General features: G+C 45.4%; 2 protein-coding genes across 5 annotated transcripts in view; one reads left to right on the top strand and one right to left on the bottom strand.

Moving 5' to 3' along the window:
* The window catches only part of SEC13 (SEC13 homolog, nuclear pore and COPII coat complex component), a 47,070-nt gene that overhangs the window by 6,852 nt on the left and 15,913 nt on the right, over positions 1-24,305 (bottom strand). The gene's annotated exons all lie outside the window — the stretch shown is intronic.
* LOC134145567 (cullin-associated NEDD8-dissociated protein 1-like) lies at positions 105-24,151 on the top strand. 4 transcript variants are annotated; one of them, XM_062585151.1, is made up of 15 exons: positions 105-211; positions 5,353-5,496; positions 9,263-9,417; positions 11,143-11,266; positions 11,930-12,186; positions 12,795-12,900; positions 13,542-13,687; positions 15,569-15,861; positions 17,028-17,169; positions 18,322-19,827; positions 20,208-20,303; positions 21,015-21,184; positions 21,380-21,544; positions 22,303-22,410; positions 22,608-24,151. In XM_062585151.1, exons 1-15 carry the CDS (start codon positions 144-146, stop codon positions 22,833-22,835), a joined length of 3,708 nt encoding a protein of 1,235 aa, XP_062441135.1. In that variant the 5' UTR covers positions 105-143; the 3' UTR covers positions 22,836-24,151. The 4 variants fall into 4 exon arrangements, with proteins under 4 accessions (XP_062441135.1, XP_062441138.1, XP_062441136.1 ...); XM_062585152.1 differs by lacking the exon at positions 105-211 and adding an exon at positions 2,607-2,664; XM_062585153.1 differs by lacking the exon at positions 105-211 and adding an exon at positions 6,158-6,229 and having other exon boundaries at positions 5,415-5,496.

The following is a 24,305-nucleotide window of genomic DNA, read 5'->3' as shown; positions in this document are numbered from 1 at the left end:
CCCGCCCCGCCCCTGCGCGGCTCCCTGGCCCCGCCCCCCACGCGGCCCCGGCCCCAGTGGCCCCCCGCCCCCCGCCGCCGCCATCTTGGCGCGCCGCCGCCGCTCCTGCCGCCGCCGCCATCGCCATCGCCATCGCCATCGCCATGAGCAGCGTTTCCTACCACATCTCCAACCTCCTGGAGAAAATGACCTCAACCGACAAGGACTTCAGGTGCCGCCGCCGCGCGGGCGTCCCGGCGGGGCAGCACCGAGGGGCGGGCACGGCGCTCCGAGCCAGGCACCCGGCGCGGCCGCGGGAGCCGCCGGGGGTCAGGACCTGCACTAGGGTCCCCTCTGCTGGGGGGGGGGGGGCAGGACCTGCACTGGGGTCCCCTCTGCTGGGGGGGGGGGCAGGACCTGCACTGAGGTCCCCCCTGCTCGGGGAAGGGGGTTCAGGACCTGCACTGGGGTCCCCTCTGCTGGGGGGGGGGGCAGGACCTGCACTGGGGTCCCCTCTGCTGGGGGGGGGGGCAGGACCTGCACTGAGGTCCCCCCTGCTCGGGGAAGGGGGTTCAGGACCTGCACTGGGGTCCCCTCTGCTGGGGGGGGGTTCAGGACCTGCACTGGGGTCCCCCCTGCTCGGGGAAGGGGGTTCAGGACCTGCACTGGGGTCCCCTATGCTGGGGGGAGGGTCAGGACCTGCACTGGGGTCCCCCCTGCTCGGGGAGGGGGGTCAGGACCTGCACTGGGGTCCCCCCTGCTCGGGGGGGGGGGTTCAGGACCTGCGCTGGGGTCCCCCCTGCTCGGAGGGGGGTCAGGACCTGCACTGGGGTCCCCTCTGCTGGGGGGGGGCAGGACCTGCACTGGGGTCCCCCCTGCTCGGGGAGGGGTTCAGGACCTGCACTGGGGTCCCCCCTGCTCGGGGAGGGGTTCAGGACCTGCACTGGGGTCCCCTCTGCTGGGGGGGGAGTCAGGACCTGCACTGGGGTCCCCTCTGCTGGGGGGGGGGTCAGGACCTGCACTGGGGTCCTCTCTGCTCGAGGAGGGGTTCAGGACCTGCACTGGGGTCCCCCCTGCTCGGGGAAGGGGGTTCAGGACCTGCACTGGGGTCCCCTCTGCTGGGGGGGGGTCAGGACCTGCACTGGGGTCCCCCCTGCTCGGGGAAGGGGGTTCAGGACCTGCACTGGGGTCCCCTCTGCTGGGGGGGGGGGGCAGGACCTGCACTGGGGTCCCCCCTGCTCGGGGAAGGGGGTTCAGGACCTGCACTGGGGTCCCCTCTGCTGGGGGGGTTCAGAACCTGCACTGGGGTCCCCCCTGCTCGGGGAGGGGTTCAGGACCTGCACTGGGGTCCCCCCTGCTCGGGGAGGGGGGTCAGGACCTGCACTGGGGTCCCCCCTGCTCGGGGGGGGGGGTTCAGGACCTGCACTGGGGTCCCCCCTGCTCGGGGGGGGGGTCAGGACCTGCACTGGGGTCCCCCCTGCTCGGAGGGGGGTCAGGACCTGTACTGGGGTCCCCCCTGCTCGTTGAGGGGGGTTCAGGACCTGCACTGGGGTCCCCCCTGCTCGTGGAGGGGGGTTCAGGACCTGCACTGGGGTCCCCTCTGCTGGGGGGGTGGGGCAGGACCTGTACTGGGGTCCCCTCTGCTGGGGGGGGGGTTCAGGACCTGCACTGGGGTCCCCCCTGCTGGGGGGGGGTCAGGACCTGCACTGGGGTCCCCCCTGCTCGGGGAAGGGGGTTCAGGACCTGCACTGGGGTCCCCTATGCTGGGGGGAGGGTCAGGACCTGCACTGGGGTCCCCCCTGCTCGGGGAGGGGGGTCAGGACCTGCACTGGGGTCCCCCCTGCTCGGGGGGGGGGGGTTCAGGACCTGCACTGGGGTCCCCCCTGCTCGGGGGGGGGGGTCAGGACCTGCACTGGGGTCCCCTCTGCTGGGGGGGGGGGCAGGACCTGCACTGGGGTCCCCCCTGCTCGGGGAGGGGTTCAGGACCTGCACTGGGGTCCCCTCTGCTGGGGGGGGAGTCAGGACCTGCACTGGGGTCCCCTCTGCTCGTGGAGGGGGGTAGGACCTGCCCTGGGGAGGTAGGACGTGCCCTAGAGGGGGTCCCCTTTGTTTCGGGGTATGTCCTGCGTGGTGCAGACCCCTCTTCGTTAGGAAGTGCCCTGCTCTGGGGGTGACCTCTGCACCGGGGCATGCCCTGCTCTGGGGGTCCCGCACTGGGGCAACCCCTCTGTTTGGGGCATGCCCTGCTCTTCGTGTTGGGAGGCCCCCTGTGCCCGGGGGGGGGGCAGGGTCTTTGCGTGGGGACCATCCTGCCCTGTAGGACTCTCTGGGGCTGAGAGGAGGGAAGCAGGACATCAGGGACTTCCCCCTCCCTCGAGTGTATCACAGCATAATACGAGTGAACAAGCAACAAAGTGGAAATGGGAACAAAAGTAGTAACAGCTAGGTTAATCTTTAAATACTTATTTGTTTGCAAATGAAGTATATCACAGCCAAAAAAGATTTGTTTTCCCCCTAAAATTTAGATGGTCAATATATTGTAAAGGCTGGGAGACAATGATCTGGATGGCAGTGTCACCCAGAAGATGGATGCTGCAGATATTGACTGTGTTTGGACTGCTTTAGGAGCTATTTCTGTGCAACAGGAAAATACTTTGCCATTGCCAAAATGCCTCCTTAACAGGAGTAAGATACTTTTATTGCTTTTGTTCATGTCAGTAGGAAAAAAAAAGAGACAGTGTTGGGGTCAGTGGCTTGATTTTAAAGATGCTCTATTAAAAAAAGTCGAAAACAACAAATATGAGAGATTTTTGTCCACGAGCTGGTGTTTTTCAGCATGTCAGCATAGAAGGTAACAGTTGTGACAGACTTGATATCCTGAATGTAGAGTGACTTTTACAAAGGCTGCTGATATTTTTCTGGTGCTAAATATTTGGTGCTTTTTAAGAAAGTCAATGATGGAGTAGTTGCATTAACAGTTTGTTTAAGAAATTTACAGTTAATATGCACACAAGATGTGCCCAGCATGGCATTTGTCACTTTATAGGGTTGCTAGGGGGGCAGGTTTAGCTCAGTTGGTTAGAGCGTGGTGCTGCTAATGCCAAGGTTGTGGGTTCAATCCCTGTATGGGCTATGCTGAGGGTTGGACTAGATGATCTCCAGAGGTCCCTTCCAACCTTACCATTCTATGATGATCATCGATGATGATTCCAGAAATGTTTCTCCTCAACGCATGATCAAATGCGGGCCTGTTATTTTCTGTTGCATGGCTGGATGTATTTCAGTTACAGGACAGGGTTTCGTGTGCTTCTGTCCCATAAATAGATATATATACCAGTTTGAGGGACCTGTGAGCAGGATGACAGCAGGTAGCAAGTTGAAGGCTGCATGTGTTGCTGTGGCAGGTTCTGCTCAGTCTGTGGCTGTAATTGGTTATGCTTGTCCTAGGCAGATGGTGAATGGAAAGTGCGACTTAATAGCTCTCGTTGAATCAAAAATAGACAGCATATTGTTAAAATTATAGTTCCAAATTCCTTTATTTTTCTCATTTTGGATTTCTGGCTGGTTATCTAACACACAACTGTCTCCAGTTCCCTCATGTACCTAGTTACTACTGGAGAACAAGCTTGAATATTGAAGATACAAAAGTTGCCCTGGCACATTAGGGCTTTTAACTGCTGAATGAATTAGATCACAGCCTAATTTAAAATGGAGGTGTCATCTGGTAAATGAAATAGAGTGCGTTCTCCGTGCTTCCTGTTAGACATTCATCCCTGTGCTGGGGCTAACATTGGAACAGAACTAATAGAGGGTAACTATACATTTTTCACAACCTCAGACTTCTATACTAGCACCTTTTATAATCCTACTCCCAGGAAAATAGATGCTTTCTAGAACTTCCCAATATTGATTTTGACATAGTGAATATTATTTTATAATAGGGACAAACAGCAAGCTAAGATTCTTTTTTTGTCTTTCTAAGCTGGAATGATAAATACAGTACTTGATTCTGCTCGTGCAAGAAAAAAGTGCAATCAGAAATGGTCCTTGCTGCCAAATATTACCTTATATTATTAATCATGTCTGAATATAATTAATTGGACTGTGAATAGTGAATAAAGAGCGGGTGAGTGCTTCTTAGTAAAGGGACACCAAAGAATCCAAAGGGGGAGAATGAGATGGTTGAGGCTGCACGTATCCTGGAAGAAAGTAAGTTTTGTACTGTTTTTTTTCAATAGAAGCTGCAGCACAAATGCAGCATCTGTTATTTGTCTCAGACCCAAGTGATTAAAAAAAGCCTGTGTGCTGTTTGCAGCAGTGTATCCTTCACTAGCAATATCTCAGTGCAGCAAGATGTTTAGTATCTTTTCTCTGGAATAAAGAGAAACCTCTCGAAGGGAACTAAGCGAGGAAAGAGGTTGAGTGTATGGATGACGCTACTGTTTTGGTTAGGGAAGGCTCCAAGAAGCAGAAGCATATAAGCAAGCAATGACTGGGCTGAACAATGGAAAGCTAAATATAGCCTAGGTAAGTTTTAAAGTGTAGTTTCCTTGGAGGCATGACTTTGTTTTTCATTTTTTTAGATTGATAGGCCATCTCCATGTGTGGGATCATACAATTGTAGAAAATAGGACTGGAGAGGAAGCCCAGAATTCATTATCCCATCCCTTTCTTGTATGGAAAGACCAACTGTATCTTAGCTGTTCTGAACATTTATTTGTTTTAGTGGTATAAACATTAGTCCTAGAAAAGGATAGGCTAAATTTTGTTTTGGTGTGTACATTATCCTCAGAATTCATAGTCAAGTTCTGGAGCTGCTTACTGCTCCCTGTTGTAGTGGTCTAATCAATTGCTGGTTGATCAGCTAGTTGATTGCTAGTAACAAAGAATTTGTCAGTGATACATAAGCCAGAAAGAACACAGCTAGGTGTGTTCTTAGACCCTAGTCTCATTTTCAAAGGAATTGGGGAGAAAAAAAAAAGTTTTTCTAACATCCTTAGTCATTTTGGTTTGGAGTCACTGAGACAAAATATACAAGTGAGATCCCACAGTGATGATTTTAGAGTCTTAGTTTACCCTATCCCTACTAAGTGTTTTTAGGAGAGGAGAAAACGGGAAATAGCGTATATTTCTTATTTTTATGGCTTCCTCAGCTGTGTCCTTTTCAGCTGTTACCTCTGAGTTTTCCATTGTAAAATAGTAATGGTTATTTGTACCTTATTTTTCAGCATAATGCAAAGGGCTGTATGTTACTGCTTGAAAGTGTTTTTTCATACATGCGCTATTCATCAAATTTAATTCTCCAAACTAATCTCTAGAAATGCATTTGTGTCAGTATATCAGCCAATCCACCATTGCTGTATGTTGTTTCAGATTTATGGCCACCAATGACTTGATGATGGAACTGCAGAAAGATTCTATAAAGCTAGATGAAGACAGCGAGAAAAAAGTTGTGAAAATGCTTTTGAAATTGCTGGAGGACAAAAATGGGGAAGTACAGAACCTTGCTGTCAAGTGGTAAGAGCCTCAGCAGTAATTACTGTATTTCTTGGCAGTGCTGAAACTGTCACAGGCTCCAGAGAGTGCATTAGAGTGGAGCCTGGCCCTGCAGTGTTGGCACCTTCCTCAAACCTCCTTTTGTAAGAGCCTTTCCTTCTCATGCAAGGCACAGCAGTCTCTGTAGATACTCAGAAAGAGTGAATGTACAGGTATCTTTGTGAAGCAGGATGATTTTGGAAGCATTTCAGTGTTTATATTACAAATTTTACTTCATTGAAAATAACATGCCTAAGATTTTATTTCTTCAGAGAGTAGTCCAGATAAAACTTTTGGACACCGAGCACCTTTGTTTTGGAGGGCTTTGAAATCCAGTGCTGAATTTCCCTGTGGTCCTGTCTTTGTTAGAGATGGTGTTAAACTGGTGACACATACACGCTTTGAAAAATGGCATTTGAATTCCAAGCATTCTGAGTCCTACTCTTCAAAGGCATTTCCGTTAAAGCTTATAATGCACTTGTTTTTCTACTTCATCTCCAAGTTTAGTCTGTGCCATTGCTTTGCTTTTGACCATTTTAATATTTTTAACTCAAATTAAAAAAGCAGAAGGTCCCTTTATTACTGAATCTTCTGATTAAGTGATCCTACTGCTGACATGTTGTTTCCTGTCTCTTTCCCCCAGCGTATCTAAATGGGAGTGTTCATTCTAGAAATGAAATTGAATGGGTCAGTTCACGCACAGGGCTCCAGAAAGGTGGGCCATTTAAAGACAACTTTGGGTTCCTGTATTCTTTCCTACTGTGGCTCATATTTCTCTTCCTTTCTTTTTAATCTTATACTGCTTCTATCCCTGTAACCTGTGACCTTTGGCTCTTTCTTTTTGAGTTCCACTACCCTGATTTTTCCCCACCTGTTTTGGCCCTGTTCTTGTCTTGAGTTTGTTCCTTCTATTTTTTAAAGATAAATTGTTGGGCACTGAAAGAAAGAGAAATTTCTTTGCCTACTTATCTATGGCTTTATTAACTTATTACGATCTCGAATTCATTCAGAATGTGATAATTAGAAAGTAAGCTTCAAAATGAAACCAGTAACATTTTCTTTCCATAACTTAGGAAGTACTTAAAACAGCTAATGGCCGGTCAGTTATTCCCAATCAGGTGGCAAGTATCTCTAAGAAGGAGGAGGTGTGACATTTTGAAGGACACTGGCAATTGAATTAGGCCCAAGCATGGATCTGTGCCACCACGTAAGGATTCAGGAGTAAGTTAGGAAGCCACTTCAAGGGTCTCACAGTTGATTTTTATCATCTAAAACAAAGGTTTTATTTCTTCAGAGGAATTTATTTCTTCAGAGTTTGCACCCAAAAAACCTCCCAAATTTGAAATTCAGATGCAAACCTGTCCTGTTCCTGGTCCTGTGTTTTGGTTCCTCCTCTCCCCAATTTAGACCACTTCTTCAGCTTCTCTATGCCTCAGTCTCCCTGCCTGTAAAACAGGGATAACAATCAGCTCTTTTCTGTTCTGTATTTTCAGATGTAGGGTTGAAAACAGTTTTCACTTGCATAAAATCTTACTATTTTGTATATTTTTAACTCTCGTATTTCAGAGAAGATACTCTGACTCTAAATAGCTATTATTGTCCTGATTGTTGAATTTAAGAATAATCTTGTGCAGAACGGGCTCTATGTGCATTTGATTTGTGAACTCTGGGAAACACTGTGCATATAGTGCTTACTAAGCAAGTTGTTAGGAGTAGTTGTGGCATACTAGGAAGGGGACTTGTGCCTGTCCATGGGTGTTCCATACAATTTGCATTACTGGAATTATACCAAAAAGAAAAGGGGGGGAGGAATGTACTTTTGTTCAAAGACACTGTTGCTAGAAGTGAATGTTGTGAAGTGCTAGCACCATGTCTTCTCATACAGCTCTTAACAAAATGCAAGTCATCAAGGCTCATGTTTTGAAAGTCCCATTCAGCTCTCACTGAAGTTTGGGACTTTTACCACTGACTCTGGGAGCAGAACCTGTGTTGCTGGGAGTCCTGCATGTCTATCTCTTTATGGACTCTGTAGAAAAGCTAGTATTCTTTCTTTACAGGCCGTATAGGCATCTTGCATTTATAATCCCCAGGGAGCAATGGCTATGCCTAGTGTTATGCAGCGTATTCAGCCAAAGAACTCTAGTCCCAGTTGTCTTTTCTGGATAACATAAAAAAAAAAGAGGAAAGAAAAGATGATTAGTCTTTTCTTTCACTCCATTTTCACCTGACTATGTGCATAGCATACTGAGAGAAGGAAAAAAGAACCAAAACCTTTCGGAACTTGTTATTTGAATGTATTTTTGCTCTGGAACAGCAGATATTTTTAAAATTTCAGAACCCTGTTGAGAAAAAATGGATAGGAAAGGAAATGTTTGGTTCTCATCGGTTTTCTGAATATGAAGGACAAGATCTGTAATACTCAGTTCAGCCACTCAGTTTTGCCTAGTTCCCACAAGGAAGGGAGCAAGCAGTGATTAACATCCCATGTCTGACTGGGGGCTTAAAGTGCAGCCACCTCACTGCTACAGCAGGCAGCTACTGCTCTGCAGGTGGTAGCAGCCCATGGGAAATAGAAAAATACATGTAGCACCTGTTGAGAATCTCTATTCAGGCCTAAATCCTACCAAAATAATTCTGACTTGAGCATCAAGAATTACCTGGTGGTGGTAATCTACAAGCTAGAGCTCCAGTTCTCTAGCTAGGCAGACCTTTGGTGGGAGAGGAAGGTGTGGATCTCTGTCACTTGTGGGTCGTGGAGCCATGGACAAGGTCACTTCACCTGCTGAATAGCAGCATGTTGTCAGGTTTGGAATCGGACTCAGTGTGTTTTCCATAGATGTTTATTACAACAGAAGGATTGAATTTCCCATGCAGTGTGATGTTTCCACTCATCTGTGTTCATTTCTTATGAATATTCTAGCAAACAAATTTGCTGGTTTGTGAAAGAGTAATTTCTTAGGGGGTACAGAATATTCATGGGAAACAAAAGCACTTTTCAAAGATTCAAGTCCAGTTGATTAGGAGAGGAAAGCTGCAACATATGATTTGTTGAAATACAGTTTAGACTTCACATTTTAAGTAGTTACCTTGTAAACAGGTGCAAATAAAAGTAAATAATTGCAAGCAAATACTGACAAATACTCTATGCACAATTTTGAATCCAAGCTTACCAGCTGGAAATGTAGGTTCTTAACATTTTTTTTTCAAAAAAAAAAAAAAAAGTGCAGGGAAATGAAGCTGTTACTCAAATCAAGTCTTCCATCTGTTGTAATTCAGAGACTAGCTCAAGTAGAGGTTTTCAGACATGTGACAGAGGGCAATAGGTGGTTAATTACATGTGCAAATCCATTTGGCATTTTTGATATATTTTTCAAAACCTTACTCTAAATTTTACCATTATTCTCTTTAACATGGTCAGTCTCATTCTAAGTCTCTGTGTCATGATTTCTGAGCTGGCTCTTCCACTAAGATCTTAATTGGCCTTATGTTTGCAGTAAGTTAAGTATCTTCCTGCAAATCTGATCTAAAGCTCCCTAAAGGCTGATGTAGTTAACTGAGGCAAGAACATAGAGTACACGAGCCAAGAGGCATAACATGTGCTTCTGGGTATCAGTACGCCATACAGATGTTTTGGCAATATTTGTACTTGGGATTGAGCTGCTCTTTGAGGAGTGAGTCTGATCTGTCCCTTCTGACAGTGGAGAGCAGCCCTTTTTCTGTTCAGTCTCACTGACTTCTCCTCCCGCAGTCTGGGCCCACTGGTTGGCAAAGTGAAGGAGTACCAGGTGGAAACCATTGTGGATACGCTGTGTACAAACATGTTATCAGACAAGGAACAGCTGAGGGACATCTCCAGCATTGGGCTGAAAACTGTCATCTCAGAGCTGCCACCAGCTTCTACAGGTAAAACATCTGCCCCTGTTTGCCAGACTGAAGCCATAGGGAATCACAGCCTTTGGGAAACAGAAAAAAGTGTAGTTCAGAGCCTAAAAGTTAGAGATTTCTCCTTCCCCTGTTAGACTGCAAATAGTGGAATAAGGAGGAAAGATAAGCTGAAACTGAGGTATCAGTGTAATTAAAGATGAGACAGAATGAAAACTCTTGAGTTGGTCACCATAAGGACACTTCAGTCCGAAACTGCATCAGAATTCTTGCAGAAATCCTCTTTTTTTTTTTTTTCCTTTTTTTTTTCGGTATATAGTGATCCCAAGATCCCAATGCATTCAACTTGGGTTCAAATACTGCTGTTTAGGCAGCCTGGCAGGGCTGTTTGATCTCCACATCGGCAGTGCCAGCACTGCACCACCTCCTGTCTGCAGCCCTGCTGAGGTCATTGGAATTTCCAAAGCTGCCCTGGCTGCTTCTGCTTTGTGCAGAGCTAGGTATCCCAAAAATGCAGCAGCAGTTCTTCAGTACATGTCTGAAGTGCCCAGAGATTTAAGCTAGCTGCCTCTGCAGCCATCTCGTGCCTCTTTTGTTCATTCATGGCAGGTGGCTGTGGCAGTGATATCAATTATGGATTTTGGCTTCAGAGGTGAACTGGGATTAGTATGCAAATACTTGCTGAATTTTTCTCTCAATTTCTGCAAAATGTTAAGCTCTTGGTAGCCATGCTTTCAGAAGTCTTCATTTAACATACATCATGTGAACTGAAACTGTTTTAGCGCAGCAATAGAATAGATTTCCTTAGCAGTTGGGATTGACACTCTGTGGGTGGAAGGCAGCAAAAGTCATGCAAGTTTGTTGCAAAATGGAGAGTTTGGACATCTCCCTGTGTGCTTCTTTCTCCCTTACCCTGCTCCGTGTGCCCATTCTTGCTGTGGTACTGGCTGGAGCAAAGGGGAAGTTTGAAATAACAGCCCAACACTGTGTGTCTGAGATGGACTCCTTTCTCAGTGCGGGTACAGCAGTTGATGATACTCCTAGGATGCTCCACTTCTGCTGTGTCTCTGTTGCAACAGAAAGGTAGTGCTCAGAAAGGTAGTGTTCAGAAGGGAAGCAATTGCCCCTTCTGTTGAAAGTTCTGTGGAATCTGAAGCTGCTCATGCTTTACGCTGAACACCCTGGGGAAAACAAACAAACAAACAATGTTGGGACAGGCCCACCCCAGCAGGAAGACCAAACTTGTATCTGGGCACTCACCTGGACTGTAAGAGATCAAGGTTCAAGACTGTGATTGTAATCTCAGCACATCCTTGAACCTGGGCTATATGTTGTTCTGGGACAGATCTGTCTAGCTTTACCCCTAAATTTCGTTGTGGAACTGAGAAACAATTTTTGTCAGAAGTAGTGTTTCCATGGAAGAAACCTTGATCTGTTGAAACTGAACTGGAAGCTCTGCTTCCTGCATTGCATGGGCCTGGGAGCTAGCTGTGTGAGACAGCCAGACTGTTCAATGGTAAAAGGCACTCTCCAAGAGCAGAAGCTTCTTCCAAAGAGTTAATGCGCCATACCCCAGGGGGATACCTTGCTGCTTCCAGCGTCTGTCCCGTCTCAAGCAAGCGCTACTTTTCTTGTCAGCTCTCCCTGCGATGATTTCTTTTTTTAATGTAGGAGGGATTGAATGGTTCTTAGCAGTATAAAAATTGTTTTCCTAACTGACAGCAAGGAAAAATGTCTCTCTTGTAGGCTCTACTATGACAGCAAATGTGTGCAAAAAGATCACAGCCCAGCTGACAGGAGCCATTGGCAAGCAGGAGGATGTATCTGTGCAGCTGGAGGCGCTTGACATCTTGTCAGATATGTTGAGCAGGTAGCAAAGGATTTTCTTCTGGCAGCTATGTACTGCAGGGGAGTGCACTTTATGGGTTTGCTTTTGATTTCTGTATTTCCCTAATCTTACTCTGAGGACTCAGAAATAAAGAATTTTTGTTGACTGCTACTGGGGAAATATCTTGGCAGAGCAGATTCCCCAGCAGGGATGAGAGACAACATGTCAAGCCCCTTTGGGAATAGCAGTAACAGTGGTGAAGTATCCCACAGAAACTCAGTTCAAGTAAATGCAGGGAGAAGGGTGAGGGAAAAGAAGGGAAGTTTATTTTAGCTCTGTGATCTGATCACATATGCATTCCCCCACCACCACCTTGGCTGCCTGTTTCTCTTATTACGTAAGTCAGAGTGACAGTGTCATGTGTCAGCTGCACACAGGACCTTATCAACAAAACCTCAGTTCATCCAGAAGGAGTCATAATTAAACTCTTCCATGATGAAGACAAGTAACCTTTCCCTGTGTTAACAAGTCAGTGTTAAAACCACTCCCTCCCCTTTTTTTGTTTTGTTTTAGGGCTTTTTTTTTCCCCTTGAAAATGCATGAAGTCTTCATAGCTGAGGGACTTTCATTTCCCTTGTGCTGGCAACGGAGGCTTTTTCCCTGAAGATCTGACTTTTGATTTCTGTCTTTTTCTGTTGATTGCAGACTAGGAGGGACACTCTACTCTTTCCATTCCTCCATCCTGAATTGTCTCCTTCCCCAGCTGACAAGCCCCAGGCTGGCAGTGCGCAAAAGGGCCATCATTGCCTTGGGTCATCTTGTCTTGACCTGCAGTGGGAACATCTTCTCAGAGCTCACAGAGCATCTGCTTGCTGAGCTGAAGAGGAACGAGTCTACTTCTACCACCAGGACTTACATCCAGTGTATTGCTGGCATTAGTAGGCAGGCTGGGCACCGCATAGGTAGGATAAGTAGCTTGAAATGATGCCGACAAACACGCATATATTTTAAAGCAGCTCATTTTTAGTAGTAAAAGAAGTGTGTTCACTCTATTTGTTATGTGCTTGTGCTTTGTGATTCCCCTTGGGGTTCTGATCTGGCTCTCTGATCTCCGCTAGGAAGAGAGGAGACACTGAACTAACTCTCTGGCGGCCGTTCTGTAGTGCCTTTTATCTCAAGGTCTTGCAGCACTCCCCTGATCTTAACGCCTCTGTGAAATAGGGCAGCAGATTCACCCCATTTTAAATGAGAGGAGAAATGGAGAGGCAGCATATTGTGTTACTTGCCTAAAAGACCTGCAGGAACTGAGATTAGGTCCTAGAAGATTTCCAGTCACAGCTCTCTTTCCGTGACCAGAATGACAACAAGGTGCTGGGAGCAGTGGACAGGAGCTGAATGCTGAAAATCCGTGCTAGGCTTGTCTTTGGGCTGCCAACTCCTTGCCTGTGAGGTCCAGGGAAGGAATGCACTTTTGGGCATGAGAAGAAAGTGGCAGATGGCTAAGCTGTTAGCTGCTTAGGTAAGTGAAAGCTGGAATGATTTTCACTGCTGCTTACTTTGTGCTTCCCAGGAGAACATCTGGAGAAGATAATTCCTCTAATTGTTCAGTACTGTAACGTGGAAGACGATGAGCTGAGGGAGTACTGCTTTCAGGCTTTCGAGTCTTTTGTGAGAAGGTGTGTGCCTCCATGTCCTTTTGTTGTATATGTCTGCATTCAGCATCCAGGGTTCAATGTTTTCTTGCATGTATTCCTGTGGGAAAAAGACAGCCCAGGAATGAAATCCCATTTTTACATGCGGAGTTGGGCTGGAGTGCATGAGCTGTTTTTCCTCAGCATGTGCGTGGATGTTTCTGTATTGATTTTGCAGGAGTAGAAGCTTTTCTTGTTCTTGGAGGATCCCTCAGCAAGAAGAGACTGTCTTGCTCCTAGTGCCTGAAGGGAGTGGGAGGAAGGTGGTTTAGGTACAGAAGTTGCTGACCTGCAGCTCTCCAGTCATTTGGTCAGAATTTCTGTGCTTGCCTTGGAGAAGGAGTCCTACAGAGCTGCTGAAGTTCTCTTCTGTGGCAGGGGAAGAACTGAATTAGATGGTGATTTCCCCTCCCCCCTCCTCTTAAAGAAATTATTACATCCTCTCCAGGGGGATGTGATCTTACTTCATGCACTGTGGGAAGGAGAAGCTCTAGTTTAATAACAAAATTTTTAAACATTTTGCTAAGTGTTTTGGGATCCTTTTGAGATGAATTGTTTTATTAGGATATGTGAAATTGCTTATTCTTGGATTTATTAACTCTTAGGATTTTTATTTGCCTTGATAGGTGCCCAAAGGAAATTGACCCTCACATCCCTAATGTGATGGGTTTGTGCTTGAAATACATCACTTTTGACCCAAACTACAACTATGATAATGAGGAGGAGGAAGAGGAGATGATGGAAACTGAAAATGGGGAGGATGAAGAGCAAGGTGCCTGCTTGTGAGGTTGACTGTACTCAGCAGAACGCTTCTCCCCTTCCTGTTCTCTCTCTGCATCCATAATGTTACACTTGCCTATCCCCATTCAGATCCATGTTAAGACAGTTAATTCTCTTAAATGGATTATTTTAATTTCACAGTGATAATAACACAGCTGTATGTACAGAATTCCAGCAATGATTCTGGTTTTGCTAGTTTTAATTTTTTTTTTTGGACAAGCTTTTCAGATCTCTGCTTGCCTAAGGCAGTGGGGGAGATGCTGAAACTCATACTGTGAACTAGCTTCGCAGAGAGCTAGATCAAAAAAGCACTGCCTTTGCTGACCCTGCTGATTGTACGTGTCTCTTAGAGCACATTCAGCAGCCAGCCAGGCTTAATACCTGGAAATCCTGACAAGCAGCTGCTTTACCATCTTGATTGTTGGAAACACTCCCTTTTGCCCCCCAAAGAGGCCAGTGTTGCCTGCAGCCTGCCAGGCAGACCTCCAGCCCCTGCTCCGAGTAGTTAGTTTTATATTTATATGCACAGGCAACAACCCCTCTATGGGGAAGCATAAGCTGTGTCATTCTTTGCTCTTTGGCTGGTCTGGACTTCTGCTGGTTGAACCAGTGGTTTGAATGCAGGTGTAACACAAGATTCCTGCCTGTCTGGATAGCCCATCTGGCATATGTGAGTGAGGAGGTTCCTTACTGGGGTCCTGACAAAACGGTATTTTTTGAAAAGAAAGGTGTTACAGGCAAATCTAGAAATTGCAGTAAAATAATTACCTACTGTTCTCACTATGTCTACTGGAGTGCCATGCAACGTTACCTTTTCTAACTCTGGCAGCTAGCCAATGTTTGTAGTTTATTCTGGCTAGAATGGGAATTGGAAAGGTAATGAGGAGTTTCTTTGATGTGATCTTCCTTATTTACAGAACGGACAAACTCCTGTTTCCCTGACCACTTGTAACATCAGGCAGACAATCAGGACTTCATTGCTTCCAAGTTTTCCCAGCCAGAACCTCTGCCCGTGTTTGTCAGAACCATGCTGGTTTGTTAGGCTGGAACCTTTCCTTGGTTTCTGTGATTCTTTCTCTTGTCTCTCCATCTGCTAAGCTGTTTTCCATGTATGCACGCTGTCCCTGAAATCAACAGCCAGACAAAGTTCATCCTTGCTGTCACCTAGAAGCTACAGAAACTATACCTTTGCCTTTGTGAGGTGGTTTGCTTTTTTCTGCAGGAAAAGATACATGCTTAACTGCTATTTTAAATGAAAGGCTGCAATTTAGATGTAACAGTTTCATTGCAACTTAACACAGCCTGTAAATATTGTAGACACAACTATTTTTAATGGATGGTAGGTGTTTTGTAGTAGTAGTAGTCCCTTGAAGAAAAGCATTTTTGTTTACTTTCATACTAATTGAGGTAAGCTACTGGCCAGCTTTCTGGAGGATATGTTAAATGTTCTGCTAATAATATTGTAACATAGTTTTGTGCCATTTAGCAGTTTCTAAAACAAATATATACTTATTTCTGGCTCCAGCGTTTGGGAATCTCATTCCACCTTCATAACAAAGGCCTTGATGCCAGAGCTGGAGTGGCCTTCCCAGCAGGTGTAGCAATACTGAGGTTTGTTCTCTGTCAGTCCTTACTAGGGATAGATGGATCTGAGCTCACATCAGTACAGGGCAGCCCTGACTCATATCAGCTGTCCTAATGCATAATGATGTCTGTAGAAATTGTACAGATAACCCACCCCTAATGTTCCCACACGTGTGGCATCTGCTTGTCGGGTCAGTAGCTGGAGAGGGAAACTCCGAGGCACTGAGTGATCTTCTTGTTCTGGTCGTCTTGTAACAGTGTACCTCGCTTTCTCTTGATTCCTTTCCAGAAAGCGATGATGAGTACAGCGATGATGATGACATCAGTTGGAAAGTCCGCAGGTCTGCAGCAAAGTGCCTGGAGGCCATTGTCAGCACCAGGCACGACCTCCTCCAGGACTTCTACAAAACCCTTTCCCCAGTTTTGATAAGCAGATTCAAAGAGAGGGAGGAGAATGTCAAAGCGGACGTCTTCAGTGCTTATGTCTCCTTGCTGAAGCAAACACTACCTATTCAGAGCTGGCTGCATGCTTCAGATGTCACTGGCAAAGATGATGTTCCCCTCACAATGCTTCAGAACCAGGTGTGTGAGGAGATGGTCAACTGGATTAAATCGAGAGAGCAATGAGAAGAAATAGATATTGTGCTGTCAATTAATGTGGCTAGTAGCTAAGCCTGAGAACGCAGTCAGTTAAAGGAGCCTTTGGATGCACAATCAGTGGGGACTAAATCTCCCAGGGTAACAGCTGTCTGCTTTCCTCCCACCATTCCCATGGAGAGACCCCTGAGGTGTAATCTACACTGGCCCCTGGGTTAGTCTCTGAAATATGTTTGCAGACTGTGTAAGAGACATTAGCCTTTGGGTGAAATTCCAGTCTATTGCCTGACAGTTGCTCCAGCTGCTGCTCAGAAACTCATTGAATAAATCATGGTATAAATGTATCAGGCTTTAGCCATTGGAAGCTTATTAAGGGTTGGATCCAACCAGCAAGGGTATCACAACATGCAGCTCTGTTATGGGAGAACAGCCAGTTGGCTCCAGAACAGCTTGCTGTGGCAGTGTATAGAGACTGCACACCATTGCTGATCAAACTAAAGGAAATGTTGGAAGTGATTTTTTTTTGTTTGTTTGTTTTTTTATTACATGCTGTTTTAATTCAGAAATATGCTGGAGGAATACAGTCAGGATGATTTAGCCACATGCGTTGATCAGGACTCTGACCAGGGTCCTCCTACTGTCATGGTCTATACAAGTCATTTTAGAAGAAGATGGAAGCAATACTGGAAAGAAGAGTATTACTATAGAATACTATGCCTGTGAGAGAAGCTTTTTCTGGCTAATGCTGCTAATGACTGGTCAGTGCCTTGAAGCAGATTTAAAATCTAACTGATAAATCTTCTATATGTTTGAGATATATTTATTTAAATAACTTGCACCTCAGTCCTTAATTAGATTTGGTTTTTGATTTGGTGCACTTCTTTAAGCTTCCTTATTAGAAGATCATACTCACTCAGAAAGGGTTGCATAGGGATCTGTTTGCAAGATTTTTCTTTGAAATTCTACAATCTTCTGTAATGCATCCTTAATCTATGCTCTGATCAGCAATTGGACTGTTTCTTGCTGGCTCCCTTTCAGTTCTCTTGCTGTACTGTTAGTGCTTCTGGCTCAGCCTTTGGCAGCATAGCTCTGTGCCCGAGAGACTGGGATGACTGATGTGTTTCTTTCTCATTTGCTTTTCCAAACTGCAGGTTCCCAGCATTGTCAAGGCCTTGCACAAGCAGCTCAAAGAAAAGAGCATTAAATCCAGACAGGGCTGTTTCAGCCTCCTGACAGAACTGGCTAATGTTCTTCCTGGTTGCCTGGCAGATCACATCCCTGCACTAGTGCCTGGTAAAGCTTGTCTGTGGGCTAGGGATGAAGGAGTGGGGTTGGCTTAATTCATTCATATCTCTGGTAATGTGTGTGCTCCTTCCCTGCATGTCCTGGTTTTGCCCATATCTGTTGGTCTCACTGAAAGCCAGGATAAGTATTTCAAGTTCATTTCCACAGTTCTCTGACAAGATGCATTTAGGCAGGCCTGTTCCTGCTTCCATTGAAACTGGCTGGAATTGTCTCCTAACCTGCTGCAATCAGGAACACATTAGTGACATTTTTGTCTTATAAAATGTAGTGGCATTTTAAAAATTACTTGTATTGGCTGATACATTCCTCCAGTGCTTGAGCTTTCCCTGCCTGGAAGTTCATGAAACATCCGAGACTGCTGACCGACTTGTAATACTAAGGTCCTGCCTTGGTTCTTGATATGAATGTATAATAAAGACATAAAAAGTCTCCTGTGATTGTCAGTGGACCCAATCTGCGCACCTCCCTCTTACGTGTTAGTAAATTGCCAAAAAAAAACGTAGTACAAAAACAAACGAACAAAAAAACCCCACAATGTATTCAGACCAGTCAGCACATGACTTTGAGTGTGGCAAGCAGGATTGTTGTAAATGTTTCTGGTCAGTCTTCTGAGAAACATAAATACGTCCATAGAAATTGGATTTGGAAGCATATCCCTTCTTACAAGGATATTCCATCTTAATGGTCCAGTTATGTTCTTAACAGTACTAAGAGGCATTCCAAAACTAGATAAACATTAGAGCCTCAGCTTCTTTTTTTTAAGATTTCCCACAGATGAATAAACTTATGAAGAAACGTTCCTGCTGCGTGGAGTGCCTTGTGTTCAGACTAGATTTTCCCCATCTTAATTTCTTGCCATTTTATCATAGTTATTTGCACTTCACTAACAATTCCTCTTTGTCTCAGCCCAAGATGACTTTTCTAATCAGCCTTCTAAAAAGTTTTTGTAGCCAATCATCCAGGGCTGCTACGAAGAACAGTTATGTCTGAATTGTCAATTCCTTGAAAGCAGAAAGACAGCAGAGGTAGTAACCCTGTTTAAGGGTATGTATCTTTTGGGTGGGGGAGGAAAAAGAGTTTCCAACTGTGTCCAGCTATTTTAAGATTTAGGGAAGCAGTCTTCCTTGTCTCTTTGCACAGGTATTGTTTTCTCCTTGGCTGATAAATCCAGCTCCTCCAACATGAGGATTGATACACTGTCTTTCCTTCACGTCCTCCTCTGCAACCACCAGCCAGAGGTATTTCATCCGCATATCAAAACCCTGCTACCTCCAGTTGTGACCTGTATTGGAGACCCCTTTTATAAGATCACTTCAGAAGCTCTACTGGTCACCCAGCAACTTGTGAAAGTTATCAGGCCCTTGGATAAATCTTGCACTTTTGATGCCAAGCCCTATGTGAAAGACCTATTCTCTGGTACTCTGAAGCGACTGAAAGCAGCTGATATCGATCAGGAAGTAAAAGAGCGAGCGATCTCATGCATGGGACAAATCATCTGCAATCTGGGAGACCATTTAAGCACTGATCTCCAGCCAACCTTGAAGATATTTCTGGAGAGGCTCAAAAATGAAATCACCAGATTGACAACAGTCAAAGCATTAACTTTAATTGCTAGTTCTCCACTTAAAATAGACTTAAGGCCCATTCTAGGGGAAGGTTTCCCCATTTTAGCTTCCTTCCTGAGAAAGAATCAACGTGCCTTGAAACTGAGCACTTTGACTGCTCTGGATATCCTAGTGAGGAACTACAGTGACAGCCTCAAGCCTGCCATGATAGAGTCAGTCCTAACGGAGCTCCCTGCTTTAATTAGTGAGAATGACATGCATGTTTCCCAGGTGGCTATCGTGTTCCTTACTACCTTAGCTAAGGTTTGTCCATCCTCCATCTCTAAGATCAGCGGTTCAATTCTTGCTGAAATCTTTCAGCTTGTCCACTCACCTTTGCTGCAGGGAGGGGCGCTGAATGCTATCATAGATTTCTTCCAGGCTCTGGTTTTGACAAAGACAGCCACCATGGGTTATTCGGAGCTGATGAAGCACCTGAATGCACCTATATACTCCTCGGGTTCAGCTGGGGCGTCGGTAACATTACACAAACAGGCTTATCACTCTGTCGCAAAGTGTGTGGCAGCCCTTTCCTCAGCCTGCCCCAAAGAAGCCCCTGGGGTAGTGAACCAGTTTATCCAGGACGTAAAAAACCCCAAATCCAGCTCTGCTGTTAAAGTGCTAGCCTTCCTTTCGCTGGCAGAGATGGGGCGCACCATGAACCTCAGTGCACAGAAAGAGCTCAAAACGGTCATCCTGGAAGCGTTCACTTCCCCCAGCGAAGAGGTAAAATCTGCTGCTTCCTTTGCCTTGGGGAACGTCAGCGTTGGGAACCTTAAAGAGTATCTTCCCTTCATGTTGAAAGAGATTGGAAGCCAGCCCAAAAGGCAGTACCTCCTGCTGCACTCTCTGAAAGAAGTCATCAGCTCTTCCCCAGCGGATGGCCTCAAACCTTATGTCGAGGATATTTGGGCTTTGCTTTTTAAGCACTGTGAGTGCACAGAGGAAGGGACACGCAATGTGGTGGCCGAATGCTTAGGGAAACTGACTTTGGTGAACCCTTCCGAGTTACTGCCTCGACTGAAAAAGCAGCTGTCGTCAGGTAATGGGAAGGGCCGTGGTGAAAGTGCCCTAGAAGTGCCTTGTTTTGCTGGAAAATCCTCTTTTAGACTGCTGGTGGGTACAACAGGGAGCAAAGCCAGTCTGCAGAGGTGAGAAGGAAGCAAGAGGGATCTTTGAAAAGGGGTTTCAGAGGACTACCAGGTTGCATGGGTGGAGGAGGAGGTTAGAAACAGGTACTACATGCAGAGGTTGTGCCGGGGCAGGATTTAAACAACAGATCCTCTGTTCTACCTCTTCATTACATGTGTAGTGTAAACAAGAGCAGATTAGGTACTTTAAAGATACAGCAATGATTTTGTCCTCTGACCTTTCGCTTTTTTTTTTTTTTAATTATTTTTTTAATTTCCATCTTTATTGCAGGTTCTCCACATGCCCGGAGCACGGTCGTAACTGCAATCAAATTCACAATTGCAGACCAGCCTCAGCCTATTGATGCTCTCCTGAAAGGCTGCATAGGTGGGCTAATAGAAACAGTGGTGTGAGCTGGGAACATTAAGCATCAGGCATCATTTAGCAGATCTCTAGGGATTTCTCACACCTATGTGAACCTAATCCAGTCCAGTTTTTCATTCTTGTTTCTTTGCTTTTGAGATTAAAGACCAACATTGTCGTGCGAGTCCTTGTTAAATGGTCTGATACTTTGCTCTCAGGCATGTTCCATTCATGACAGAGTTTTTTAGGGAGCATAAATTGCCCTTGCTTTTCAGTTTATGAGTCAAATATCACACAGACAAGGATCTTGAAAATATATACTATATTGACACAAACTTTTGCCTACAGAGCCTGCATCTTGGATCTGTTGTACAAAACTGAGCCTCCTGCTTCAGAGAAGTATAATCAGAGCAATTAGTAAAAAGACTTCCTTGAATAGTGAGGCTTCTGTTTCGATTTTAGGATGAGGTCCATGGTAGCTAGAAGCATGCTGTTTGTTCTAAGCCCAAATGCAGATAGGTCGTGTTTCTTCCAATTACTATATCCCAAATGAAGGGAGGGAAAGCCTCTCTAATAGCTCTGTTAGACTGTGCCCCTAGAGTTACTTTTCCATAGATGGTTTCATATCCAGGCTCCCTGAAATACATGGTGGTGGTCTTGGTTCATGAGCAAGTGCTTCTTGGAGAACTGTTAAACCACTGTGACAGGACTGATTTGTGTCTTCTTATCCCAAAGGTGACTTTTTAAAAACTCTTCAGGATTCAGACTTGAATGTTCGACGTGTGGCTTTAGCCATGTTTAATTCTGCTGCTCACAACAAACCTTCTTTAATCCGAGATTTGCTAAACGCAGTTCTGCCCAGCTTGTATAATGAGACGAAGGTCAGGAGGGAACTCATCCGGGAGGTATGTCATTGGTTTGGCTCAAGTGCAGTGCAGCAGTGGCTCAATGCACATGAAGCTGAGGTCAATGTATGTGATGCATTTGGGCACTGAGATTGGAACCAGCTGGGCTCAGCAGGGTGGGGAGAAGCACGTGAGGCATGAAGTGGTTTCCCTGTCTGCTGTTAGGTGACCAGCTGCATTTTTTTCTCGTTTAAGGTAGAAATGGGGCCATTCAAGCACACAGTGGATGATGGCCTGGATGTGAGGAAAGCTGCTTTTGAATGCATGTATACGCTCTTGGAAAGCTGCCTTGACCGACTGGATATCTATGAGTACCTGAATCACGTGGAGGATGGACTGAAGGATCACTATGACATTCGGGTAGGTGCCTTTCCCTTAACTGCTGGAGGGTGGTGGAAGTAATTGATGTTACTTACTTCTTTGGGAACCTGGTCTTGAACTGAGCTGACGTGCAGCCATGGTGTAGAATGTCCCTGTCATGCTGCTTTCCTGTTGTTCTCTGTAGCTGCTGCAACCTTTCACCAAAACATTTTCCAGCTGTATTTTGACTCTGATGGCCTTGAAAATACAATGTTGATGTAGCCACTTTTATAGGAAAAGTACCTAACTCTATCTAAAATATCAGTGCATTGTCAGTTGCCCTGTATGGCCAGCAGTATTATCTTAAAAACACATTAGCGTTGTGGATGGTCTCATAGCTTGGTAGGAAGTACTACATCCTTTTCCCACTGCTTGATATCCGCTTAGAAATGGGTACAACAATGGCACAACCCCTATGGTGAATGCAGCTATTTCTCTCGCAAGCTGTCGGATTTTAGGGAAACTTTAGAGGATGACATACATATACACCTGGGACCAGAGCCCCAACGGGCAACTGGTGTATATCAGCTTCTAAACAGGTACGTTCCCCCCAGTAATACCAAAACTGTTATAAAACCCCAAGCGTAAAGGAAAGAAAACCATTCCAGTACAGGTGCTGTGAAACAAGCGCCATACGAGCAGCATGGAAATGCAGGGAGAACAAGCGCGTGGGCGTCCGTAAACAGTATCGGCGCTCAGCTGCGGGGCTGGAGGGTGTTGCAAAGCAAGGCCTGTTCTATTTTTCCTTGTCTGTCTAGATGCTGACCTTCATCATGTTGGCTCGCCTGTCCACACTCTGCCCTAATGCGGTTCTGCAAAGGCTGGAGAGACTGATCGAGCCCCTCCGGGCAACCTGTTCCACAAAGGTAAGAACACACGGGAAAAATGACATGGTATGGGTGGACTCTGCCAAAGAAGCCACCTGTGCTGCTGGCCTTTGCTCTGAGTATTGCTTCTGAGCAGCCTTCTCTCCAGATCCTTCTGGTTGCTCGTTCAGTGTCTGTGCTTTGTGCTTGCATAGCCTTTTCTGAATCCCTGCTAAAGCGCTGCTTTGGATTTTTAGGTAAAAGCTGGTTCCGTGAAACAGGAGTTTGAAAAGCAGGATGAATTGAAGCGATCAGCAATGAGAGCAGTAGCTGCTCTCCTAACAATCCCTGAAGTAGAAAAAAGTCCAGTGATGGCTGAATTTTCCTCTCAAATCAGATCCAATCCTGAAATGGCATCACTTTTTGAAAGCATTCAGAAGGATTCTGCCTCCTTATCCACCACAGAATCAATGGACATGAGTTAAGATTCTGTTTTACGCCCATCACCTTCCTGTCCTCATAACGCATTAACGTAACAGATCCTTCATCGATGGGCTAAGGAAGAATGTCATTGAGCTGGTCTCAACTGCGAGAGCCCCTGCAAGTCATTGTGCGCCGAGGAGAGAATGGCTGGATCCAGCTGCACGCGCAGGAGCTGGACGCCTCACTGAATTGTAGCAAGATATATGAGTCTAGGAAAATGTGTTCATACGTAGGGAATGGAATGAAAAACATAAGTATAGTGATTTGTCAGCAAGTTATTAAAGGGCGTACAAGGCAATCTAAATTTAGTATTAAAAATGGAGACCGTTTCCTGGAATGCTTCCCTGCTGCGGTACAAAGAGTAGTAGTTGTTGGGTTTTTTTTAACTCTGCACGTGCACTTTCTACCCCAAATTGTTTGAAGAATGTGTTTCAATTGTTTCACTAAATAACATGGCTAAAAATTTTAAGTCATGACTTTAACTGGTGATGAACATCCTAATTTCATCCCAATTTTAAAAGAGGGGACTGTGTTAAAGAACTAGCTAAGCTGCATGAGCCACATTGAGAACACTTATCACCCAGGTTCCCTGCTATTGTATGTAGGACAAAAGTCACAAGAAGTGTGATGCTGGTATTTTAGTATTTCTGCAAAGTTTGGGTGATACAAAACAATCATGCTTGACTGCCATTATTACAGTTTTAACTGTGCAAAATAAATACCTCAATCAGCTGTCTTCCAAAAGAGATCTACTTGATTGCATTACAGAACTAATCTGCCAATGAGTATTTCTTAACGTTAAACAAGGGCATAGCTGTTCCCTTTTGAGCAGCTCAGTGTTTCTATTGCAGGACTAGCCACCTGCACAGTCACATACCAAAGCACTGGTAAATGCTGAACTTTGGTCATTAAATGAAAGAAAGAAAAATGCATGCTTTTTGAGGAAAGCTGCTATTCAATATACTAGTGTCACAGCACTAAAACAGGCGAAGGCCGTTAACTAGCATTGTAAAAATATAAGCACTCCGTGCTGGCGCTTTCATAATTTGAAAATTTACCTTAAAGTGGCTGCCTTGTTCAAATTCTGCTTTGCACAGGAAAAGAGCCTTTTAAGAGACACGAGAGAATGTAATAGTTAATTAGAGAATGAGGCCACCATGACACCCTTCTTGTAGCTGTGGATTTGTAATAAGCTTTCATTTTTCTGTTTTTGACAAGAGTGGTTGATGTGAAAACTATTTATAGTGCAGTGTGAAAGAACATCCATTCTGCTTGACTGGTATCCCCAAAAAAATAAAAATATACTTATGAAGCTGCATGCACTTCTGGATTCATTAATAATCACAGCAAAGTTACAAATTGCCGCCAGCAGCCTAGAGAGCACAGGAAAAGCAAATAATCTGCCTTTGCTTTCATTCTACTAAGACTTCAGTCCCTATGGTTGGCTCGACCATGGGATATAGCCCTAGTCC

Source organism: Rhea pennata, chromosome 12, assembly GCF_028389875.1.
Source record: "Rhea pennata isolate bPtePen1 chromosome 12, bPtePen1.pri, whole genome shotgun sequence".
Lineage (NCBI taxonomy): Eukaryota > Metazoa > Chordata > Aves > Rheiformes > Rheidae > Rhea > Rhea pennata.
This window is presented reverse-complemented; position numbering and strand designations above follow the sequence as displayed.